The sequence below is a fragment of the Biomphalaria glabrata genome, chromosome 16, assembly GCF_947242115.1.
Source record: "Biomphalaria glabrata chromosome 16, xgBioGlab47.1, whole genome shotgun sequence".
NCBI classification, from domain to species: Eukaryota; Metazoa; Mollusca; class Gastropoda; family Planorbidae; genus Biomphalaria; species Biomphalaria glabrata.
The window spans coordinates 25,546,642-25,557,794 of record NC_074726.1 but is presented as its reverse complement, the minus strand read 5'-3'; the positions used below and the strand labels follow the sequence as shown (position 1 = coordinate 25,557,794).

At 29.0% G+C, this 11,153-nt stretch overlaps 1 protein-coding gene across 8 annotated transcripts in view; it reads right to left on the bottom strand.

The window, feature by feature from the left end:
• Window positions 1–1,395: 1,395 nt before the first annotated feature.
• Window positions 1,396–11,153, bottom strand: part of LOC106064725 (sodium bicarbonate cotransporter 3-like) — a 96,633-nt gene continuing 86,875 nt past the window's right edge. For 7 of the 8 annotated variants that reach the window (XM_056013451.1, XM_056013452.1, XM_056013450.1 and 4 more), the window contains 4 exons: window positions 10,965–11,123; window positions 9,684–9,784; window positions 7,647–7,769; window positions 1,396–6,781 (listed from right to left, as the gene is read on the bottom strand). In XM_056013451.1, the coding sequence (XP_055869426.1) occupies window positions 6,598–6,781; window positions 7,647–7,769; window positions 9,684–9,784; window positions 10,965–11,123 (567 nt within the window). In that variant the 3' untranslated portion in view covers window positions 1,396–6,597. The remainder of the gene's footprint in view (window positions 6,782–7,646; window positions 7,770–9,683; window positions 9,785–10,964; window positions 11,124–11,153) is intronic. The other variant, XM_056013457.1, reaches the window with a different exon arrangement.

The following is an 11,153-nucleotide window of genomic DNA, read 5'->3' as shown; positions in this document are numbered from 1 at the left end:
CTATTACAGAGATACATGGTTCTTTTGGGACCCTTGATAGTATACGCCAATGCTAAATATTTCCTAAAAGCGCTGAACTATAGCTTGTGTAACCTGTTTATAAGATAAGAGATAGGAGACTGTAGATATGATTATATGATATAGAGACAAGACGTTCACGTTTACAAATTCATTGTTTTTTAAACATAAAAAAAACAACCAGTAAACAATAGTTAAGTCAATTATAGATGGTTTTGAATGTAATCCAATATCACTCTAATAAATACGCATAAGAACTTGTGTAATTTAGAAAATAGAAAAACCGTTAGATTACTTGTTTTATTGAATTGAGTTTGAAGTACTTAAATTCAAGAAACATAAGTTCTCATAAAGTGTTTTTACATGTTTCGGATGTTCCTTCAAAGTTGAAGATAATTACTTCCTAGTCCAAACCTCCCGCAGGACGACGGGGGATAGGAGCGGGCAGGGTTTGAATCCTCGACCATCGATAAATCGGAACGACAGTCCAGCGCGCAAACCGCACGACCAGGCAGCCATCCTTCTGCAGTGTTATTCTTCAGCGTGTTCTAATGGAGGCACCACTGAACTCGCATATTTCACACAGTTTGAGAGAAAACACTGCTCACCAAAATAAAATTGTGACACTTGGTAATAATGAAGAAAATGAATGAAGCGAAGAAGAAGTGGATCGACAAATGTTAAGAAATGGATGTTCAAAGTAATTTTTATTTCTGGTACAATTTGGGTACACATTATTTCTCCCACAGATCAAGTTGAAATTTTGCAAAAAAAAATTTTTTTCAACTGACAATTAATCAAGTATATAATTAATTACTTTGTTTGGTATTGAACCACGGAAAGAAACAGTACTTGACAGAAGTGGCATTATAAGTTGAATTAGTCCCCTTTATACTTTGTGTAGAGAATTAGGTCATCTTTTAAAAGTTTGAAACAAACAACAGATAGTTTTTTCTTTCTCCCTTTTTCACCTAGCCTCCAGAGGAGTGATAGGATCGTAGCACATTGAGAAAGCTAAAAGCATAAAATAGTACTAAACAAAAAAAAATTTGAAGGTATTTTAAATCCTAATTGCACAGATTTATTATTATTATTATTATTAGTCTAGCTAGATCAGTACAAATTTAATTACATGACTGATCCAAACTAATTGATACAATTACACATTTATTTATTTTTTTTTTTAAGTATTTTAAATTTTTTTTTCTTCAAAACTTTCTATCACAAAAAATTTGGAACATTATTTAGATATAGGCTTAGATCTATAAATATTTCCAGGTTTTAAGAATAACACTCCTTATTTTTATTAGTAGACAATTGGTTAAAACCCAACAGTTTAAACAATTTTAACAAATAATAACTAATAACATACAGAGATAGTTTCAGAGTTTTTATTTCAATAAAAAATAATAATGGCAGAATTTGACATGTTCTTAATTAAATTGCCTTGTAGATAGAATTGTATATTACAATAAATGCAGAGATATCTCATATTTAATACTTGAGTGTCCGGTTGTAATTTTCTTTTCAAAGTAAAAAAAAAATTAAACAAGCAATAAAAAAAAAATTAACGGCCAAATTTACATCAAAAGTTTGAATGTCGTTTGTTCAAATACATATATTTAAAGTGTATTTTACTTTCATGTTTATTACTTATTACATTTATCTTGAATGAAGATTAAGCAGAGTAATAAATTAATCAAGTAATCACATAATCATCAGTCAAGGAATGGTTTGGGTGAAGGGAAAAAAAATCTTGCTCATTAACATGAGTACAAATATTGGTATGTACATGAGCCTAAATCTATGCTAAGTCCTGATTTACTTAAAATTATAGGAACACTTCAAAATCACAAAACTTAATGCTAGAAATTGATGAACTTTCTGCGTTAAGAGATTTGTTTTTTTAGTTGCACAAAGGAATAAAAAAATATGCTGATATCATAAACTTAATTTTTAGGTTGTCAACCATCATGATTTTTTCTTTGGTAGAATAGAAACTTTATTTGTTTTCTATTCTATAATTAGTTTTCTAGTGTCATCATTGTGCCAATGACCTAGGGAAATTAATTTAACATCTCAATAAAGAGTCTTTGTCTAACATCTTCAAAAAAACAAAAGTGATGCAGTATTTCTACTTAACTTCTCTTCAAACTGTTAGAGCTAAAGCTCTTTAGAAACAAAGATAACACAATTAAAACTTTTTTCTGAATAAAAATCCACTATTAAAAATACATGAGCATGAATTATTGCCATTAATTTTATTCCTTTTTTGTAAACTGATTAAATAAAAAAAAAATTAGTTACTATACAAAATAAACATGATTGCAATTTTATTTTCTGATATTCTGACTGAATTCGACAAAAATATTGAATTATTACTTTTCAATTGAATGTTTTTTAGGGGTGAATAGCATGGTTTAAAAAAAAAATGAACAAACGTAACTGACAAAACAACAATGGCCTGTTTAAATATCCACCATAGAATAACAATATATGTACAATTCAAGGCTACAGCGTCCTCCTGGTTAATATATGATATATAATATCAAAAAATCTAAAAATAGAGTATATTACAAGTACCAGCATTAACATTAATGGAACATACAGACATGATAAATGACTCACACATGTGATATATATGATCAATGATATGTCATAGATGACTACAAATGACATCAATCATGGATGTCAAGTATACAGGACATGACACAGAAATGTAAGAGACACAACATGAAACTCTAATGGCATAAAACTAAACATTTGCATTATTCTAAATAACTTATTACTACAGGATAACTAAATAATGTAAATAAAAAATCTGAAGTAAAAGAGTTAAATTCTGTAGCTAAAAAATCTGAAGTAAAAGAGTTAAATTCTGTAGCTAAAAAAATCTGAAGTAAAACAGTTAAATTCTGTAAAAGCTACTAATCAAAAGTATTTTTAAATATTTGAATAACATTTATATTTATTCATTTTATATCATTATTACATAGAAACTAGTCACCAAGTTAAGCCAAAAAATCACTCAAAAAACAAAAACAAAATAAAACAACACAAAAAAACATTTTCAAAAAATGAAATATACAAATATACAAAAAATTAACTGTACAAATAGGGGGCACAACCTTTAGTTTCAACTTAAATAAGCATCATCTTGCCAGGCTCAACATAAATTCAAAATATTCTTTTCATTTCTATTAGAAACAGACTTGCAAGTATTCATTTAATGATCAATTTTTTTAAATTACAGAAGAAACTAAAAAGCTCAACAAAATAAATTAATTAAAGTTTTGTTCTGTTGCTACAATATAAAATGTTTTTTAAGCTATTATAAATATAAATGATGAATAAAACAATAGATAATATAACTGTGCAGTTGTTTCCAAATCAGGCAGCTCTGCATATAATATTTTTTTTAAAGCTAATATAAATATATGTATATAATTGATTTTTACTGGAAATAAACATTCAATAAATTTTTTTTTATTAGAAATGTTTGTGCGAAAAGTTTTGCAAGTTATCTATTTAGAAAAAAATTTTTTTTAAATACAATTTACATTTGCAAAAGGGCCTAAGAATTAATTCATCAATGGTTATTGAATTTAGATATCTTAGTCTTAAATGCTTTGTAAAAGTTCATTCTAACAATGTAGTACCACAGAACTGTAAGAGCCCCACACATGACTTTTTATATTGAACATAACATTACTTATAGAAAATACAGGCACTAATTGAAATTGTGTTATTGTCTGGCTGTATAAGCTTCGGACATTCCAACAGAAATGAAGATTATCACTTTCGATTCGATGGGAGTGCAAGGTTAGAATTCAGAACCACAGTGATTAAAGGTGGTCACACCTTGGATAATGATGTACATAACTTTATATATTAGTTTTACATTATATATCAATTTCATATATTAATTTAACGTTAACATATCTATTATTCCATCCTATTCAAATATTAAAAAATGATTGATGTATAAATATAATATATGTTATGTTATAAATATTCCTTTTTGTCATATGGGAAAATGACGTCTTAGGATAGCTCAAATGTTGAGGCTGATCTGATAAAAAATTTTCATATGATTAATGCCATTTATTCCTCAATATTGTGCTACAAAGCTTTGCGCGTGGATAGCTTGATGTCATTTTCTGAGTAGAATGGAGTCGTTTAACAAATAAATATACCATAGGCATACATTAATAACTCATTGAATCAAATCAAATCAGCTTTGATGAGCCAAAATCAAGATATTGAAGCTAATCAAATCAACTTATTGAATTGCATCAACTCAATAAATCAATTCCTAATAAAACCAAATTCACCCTAGAAAAAAATTAGCAAGAAAAATTTGCCCCTTACAAATATGCAATGAGATTCCACTTTAAAGAACTAAATCTTGGTTAAAAAATAGGTACTAAGCATTTATCTTATTTGCCAATACAAAATCAGTACAAATCATGTTAACAAGTAATCTATTCACAAATATATAATTTACTGACCGAACATAAGCTCTGTATATAAACAATTAACAATGTTTTTATAAGGCACACTTTGTATTAGACTCAAGTTTAAAAAATGCTTGGTTTATCTGAATTGTTGACAATTGTTTTGTTCACTCACACCTTCACCTATCTGTTGAACTGCAGGGGCACCACACATGATCCGTCAACAGTTTTTCTCCATTCTTTCATGACAAGAAATTACAAGTCACACTGAAGCTGATTAGGTTACAAAGCAAAGGCCATTTCGAGGTATGTTAAGAAAACATATTTCTTATAGAAACAGGAGGTGGAAAGTTTTTCATTAAGTCACGTAAGGCTAAAGAGAAAGTAAAGATAATCATTACTGTGACCAATTCTTTTACAGTGGCATATCAAACCTTAACATCAACCTGCTACCGTTGAACATATTTAACACTTATTAGCTCTTACTCTCCTAATTGACGATAGCATTGTTGATTTAAACTTATTAAATCAAATTAATGTTTGATTTTATAAACTTTTCTTTGTCTTATGTAGAAAGAGGATGCAGTCCCCTTTAATTCTATACCAAATACAACATTTTCTGATAACAAACGAAAATGTTATTAATCAAAAAAAGGAAGTGAAATACTACTGAGCAAAATGAAGAATTCTGCTGAGACGTGGAAAATAACTAGGGAGACAAAGAGTTAAACTTATTTGGAATATAACGAACCATGAAATAACCACTGAACAAAATAAATGCAACAAATAATGTTTGTGTTTCGGTTATATATAAATCAAAACAAAAAAAATATTTATTATTAAAAAATGAACCATAAAAGTCATCTATTAAAATCCAGAAATGTGTCATGTGTAGTTGGGTATTAGATTAACAATATAGCTGTATGATTGTTAACTTAATATATTTACAAAACTTAAAAATCAAATAATTATGCAAGATGAATATATGCCTGTGTCAATTAATGAAGTCTGAGCCTCATGAAGGATATACTATGTTCTTTATTATGATTAAATATATAAATATGCAATGAATGCATCTGGTCCCTTAGAATATAGAGAAAAAAAAGATGAAGACTTAAAATTCCTAATCAGTGAAGCATTTAATAAATGTCAATAAAATTGAATATTTAAAAACTGAAATATGTATAAATATTATAAACAGTTGTTTCCTTGCAATTGATGATTACTTTTAAAAATAGTTTTACATTTTTAAAAATTAAATTTATAATATACAAAATGCTTTCAAGACAAAATATAAATCAGCATTGATTGACAGATAAATTGTTAAATTAAAAAAAAAGTGATAAAAGAAGCTCAGTATTTTCTGTTGCCATTAATTACATATTATAATTTTAAAATTTGTGTATATAATAATTATGCTCTATAAACTGTAAACATTTTAACAAATTGTATATAACACTACTTTAAAAAAACACTTAAATTAAAACCACAGCATTTTCTAAAACTCTTTGGTTATCCTATTACCACACTGGTAAGTGGTAAAATTATTTAATGTATACATTTCCTTCTCACGTTAAAGGAGTTACAGTGTTTAACCTGTACATGTTAGATTGATAGCAATAATCACTAATCAGGTAAAATTACTTTATTCTCTTTAAAGTAATATTGAACTAGAAACTCAGACAAACTTAAACATCAAAATAAGTTTGTATCTTTTATAAAAGTGTATTAGTAGTCCTAACAGACAACTGAAAGGACTTGTGACTATTCAAATCTAATCACATATATTTCAAGACTGTCTTTCAATTCTGCCTAATACAGCTTCAATCTTTAGGAAAAGTTATTAGATTTTTTTTTTCTTTATTGCAATTAATTAAAATATGTCCAAACGACCAGTTTTTGTGCTAAAACAGATCTCAATATACACAAAACAGTTTTATATCAAAGCATATTGACACAAAAACATTACAACAACATTTTTAATGATTTTTACTTACAGGATTAAGGCCAATGTAACAAACAAAGTACTATTTTTAAGGAATAAGCTGTCTCTTAGGCATGACAACAGTTCACTTTTACATCTTTAAAAAAATAAAACAATTCTGTTGAATGGAAGAATAGATTAGACTTTATGGTCTTCATCCTCTTCCCCCATGTAGAATGTTGGTGGAGCCCCTCCGTTGGTATCAATGATGGGGGTATCATCCTTGGTCTCATTCAGGGGCACCATCTCATCATTGTATCGTGTCTTGCTGGTCCTGCGCTCTCTGCCATTAGATTTGTCATGGCGCTTTTTCTTGTGATGCCTAGAAGGAATATTTTCATACATTTTAAGATACAGCACATGTAGTTAATAAGCAGTTATATATAAGCTTATATCAACTCACTCTGTCTGTCTGGTAAAAAGTTTGTACACATTATTTCTCCCACACCCATTCTTGGATAAAGTTGAAACTTTAAACAATTATTATTTACTTGAATCAATTTAAAAATGTAACCAATTAGTCAATTAATTGTTGGTAATTAATTATTTTGTTTGATATCGAATAAAGAAATAACTTCTACATTATTGAGAGATATAGTTGTAAGTGCAGAGTTCTTTCCCTTAGATATATTTTTTTTATTATTTTGCTTGTTTTTTTAAAAATGATTTTACAGTATTGTAAATAAATTATAAATAGCAGAACTTAGAAATGATGGCATAAATAGGTGAATTTTTTTTGTCTCTTTGATTTTAGTATTGCAAGTAAACTAGCTATTTAAAATCATTAAGACCAATTTACATGCATTTATATTTATAAAAACAAAAAAAAGAACAAATCAGACCACACTTTTTCATTCCTAATTCTCTAACATTGTAACTAGTTCAACTTAAAGCAAAAAATAAGAAAGCGTTCTGAAGTGAAGCATTCTAAAACCTAAATTAAAAAAAAAAAGTGCAAATTATTTTGGTGCATTTTAAAGCATTTCAAGCAGGGTTTGGTTATTTAAAAAAATAACTAATACTAAAAAGGTTTTCACACAAAATAAAAAAATATTTAATAAAAAAAACTAATGTAATAATGTAAATTAAAAAAAAGAGTTTGATCACTGGAGTCATAGAAACTTAAAATATAGCAACAAAATGAAAAGATCAACCAAGTCCACTCGTGTCCACAGGCACAGACCCACCTATTATTCAATTCCTCAGCTTCAACCACCATATTCTTGGAATCTCTCCTCAACTGCATCCAGATACCCGTCTTTGCCATCTCCTCGCTGATGTTGACACGATCCGTATCAAGTGACGAGCGTCTGTTTTAATTACATCAATACGTTTGTTTTCGTTCATAAATAATGACTTTCAACTTTCCCCTGGATTTGTCTTGAGTCAGTATTTTTTTTTTTTTATCATGCTAGCATGCTCTTTTGTCTTTACATTTCATTTATAAGTAAGCATTAATAATTTCCTTCACCACTATCGAAGTATTTTCTTCCAACCATTAGCATTAATAAATTCACTGATTGAATGAATATAAGAAAATACACAGAGGCCAGGTTAAAAAGAAAAATCCTAGCAGCTACTTATTATAACTTAAAGACCTTTTTTAGTCAAATAAATATATAGTGTTAGAAGGTTAAAAATACTTTTACTACCCTAAATAAGCATTATGCCTGTTAGTCAAGAACATTGATGGATATGACAAAAAATCGTATACAAAATTGGTTTGTGTAAAATATATTTATTTCATATTAAATTATTATAAAAATTAATGGTGCAAATAAGAGCTGTTTAGATAAGGGATGCAGTATGAAGGGTTATATATATGTAAACAAAAAATAATATATGCAGAGTGTTAAAAAAGTAACACAAATGTTTTTTAAATCAATTAGTCCTTTATGAAGCTGATGTCGACCTATAATTTTACACACCATTTCTTTCTAGTGGGCACCGTGGCTCAATGGTTAATCCCTTAGCTTCCAAACCTGGTGTCCTGGATCTGAATCTCAGTGAGACTGGGATTTTGAATTTAGGGATTTTTAGGGCCCCACATAGTTCATCCAAATCTGATGGGTACCTGACATTAGTTGGGGAAACTAAAGGCAGTTAGTCCTTGTGCTGGCCATATGACACCCTGCTTGTTAACTGTTGGCTAAAGAAACAGATGACCGTAAAATTATCTATCCTATAGATCGCAAGGTTTGAAAGGGGAACTTTACTTTTAGTTTTTATTTCTTTCTTGTAATGCTTTCATATTGCTTGGAATCTTTCCAGTGAACTTGCACAATAAAGTTCTTCTATTCCAGTCAAGACTTCTACATAAGACAGTGTTATCAATATGTTCATGAACATCTAGTTATTTGCAACTCTTTACTGAATACAAAAATAATTTGAGTTGAATACGGGGAATACCCGCTAAAGTGTAGTCAAGATACATACACACATTTGAGTCAAGTACAGGAATATTCATTGAAAGCAGATTAAAAATAGGGAAATTTAATTTAATCATAAGATGATTATATTTTGAAAAATTATAATGGTCAACTAGAATTTTCACTGTGTGGCCAATTACCAAATTTGTTTTTCTCAAAGCTAATACATAAACTGTCAAATTTCTAGGGAAATCAATAGAGCCTTTTTGAAATCCAGGTCATAGTTCCTGAACCCATGAAGAGTTTGTCAGCTATGAAGATGAATTGTCAAAAGTAGCCACAAATTTTCATCTTTAAGTAATCAAGTAATTTTGTGTTACTTTTTCAACACACTGTATATATATTTTTAAAAATATTCAAAACAATAATAGATTACATGCTAATTATTTTTTCTTGATGAAACCAAAAATTTTTTGTATATGTGTGAATATATATATGTTTATATATAAGTGATTTATATACTAATGTATAATAAAAAAAATTATGCAAGGAAAAAAAACCTACAGAAACTAACAGGGAGGTGATTTGTGGCACATGCTATGTTAATTTTATATAACAATTAATATTGCATAATAATATTGAAATTTTGTTAAAAAGATAAAAATGAATTAAGTTAATAAATTATATATTTATACCGCCATAATTACTATCTACATTGTTCATGGTGAATTAAGCAAGAATTGAAAATATGAATAAAAAATCTAAATTAAAAACTGTTTATTTCATCTAGTTGTTTATTCTACAGTTCTAACATGAGCATTAGTTCGACTAGTAACTGTTAATTTTTGTCCATACCTGATATTGATAGGCCTGTTGTAGCTCTTGTTCTCTCCCATTCTGTCAACTTTGATCTCCATCAGTTTGTCGAAGTGCTCATCGTGGACAACATCAGAGTCCTGGCATATATAATAGAAACACTGTCATGTGATTGTGGCGGCTGAGTGGGTTAAGTGCTTGGCTTTGGAACCAAGAGGTCACAGTTTTGAATCCTGGTGAAGACTGGGATTTGATTTGGAATATTTGGGATGCCCCTGAGTCCAACTCTAGTGGATACCTGATTTACATTGGGGAAGTAAAGACAGTTGGTCATTGTGCTGACACCCTGGCTTCTTAACTGTAGGCCATAGAAAAAGATGAGCTTTATTTATATCATCTGCCCTCGTAAGTAGCAAGATCTGAAAGGCGTAATTTATTGCATAAGCTAACCACCTTTCATAAACTGTTATTTTTGTTTTCAAGCCTTTCAAAGTATTTTTCAAGTTTATTACAGTTATACTTTATCTGGAGCTATACTTTTTAAAAAATCCTTGAGTAAAATAATAAACTTTATATATTTATCAACGCTTCAATTCAATATGACAATGTATATATCTCACTCAGAGCTTATATAGAATTAACACATAAATGGTAACATGATATTGAAAAATGTATAGATATGTGTCACATCACTGTTTGATAGCCCGTGACATGAATATAGTTGGGAAGCACAGAATACACTTTATATTTGTGTTTCACAGGAGAAACAAGCGTCCACAGTTGCATTGTGGGTAATAAATTTCGTTTTGGGAGTTGACCACATGGTCAGAAGTCAGTAGTCGCCATGTTCTTGAACTGTATGGATGTTAAATGCAGTTAGTGCAATAAGTTTTGCTAGTCATGTACTTGACATAGGTTCATGAAATTGTAGAATGGATTTTCTGAGATGAAACTGATATTTCTTGATGGCTGGATTTGCCAATATATTGTGTATTGTATTTTGTGATTAATAAAAGTAACGTCTGCTACTTGGAGACTTGATTGCTGTATTTTAATATTTGTTGTACTGTGCTAATTTGAGCAAATATACGCAACATCAAGTAGTACAACAATTCACATAAAACAAGACATATTTAATTACTTCAATATGTATAATCAAATATCCTTAATAAGTAGTGACAATATGTACTGTAGTCTAAAAATGCATAGGCATCTACTCTATATGACGAAACATTAAAAACAAAGAAAATACATTTCTGATAGTAAATACAAAAAATATAAAAAAGTTTTTAACTGAATGAAAAAATACCAAAACCATACCTCTTCCTCTTCTTGATCTGCCTGCTCTGCTAATTTCTTCTTCTTTTCATCCTCTTTAGCCTTCCTGGTAGCCTCAGGCATCAAATCATCCAGCCACTTAAGTTCTCTCTGTGTGAAGATGTAGTCCATGGCTTTGCGCACAAAACAAGTTCCAAGAACCTAGAACATGAAGAGTTACTTTGATTTATT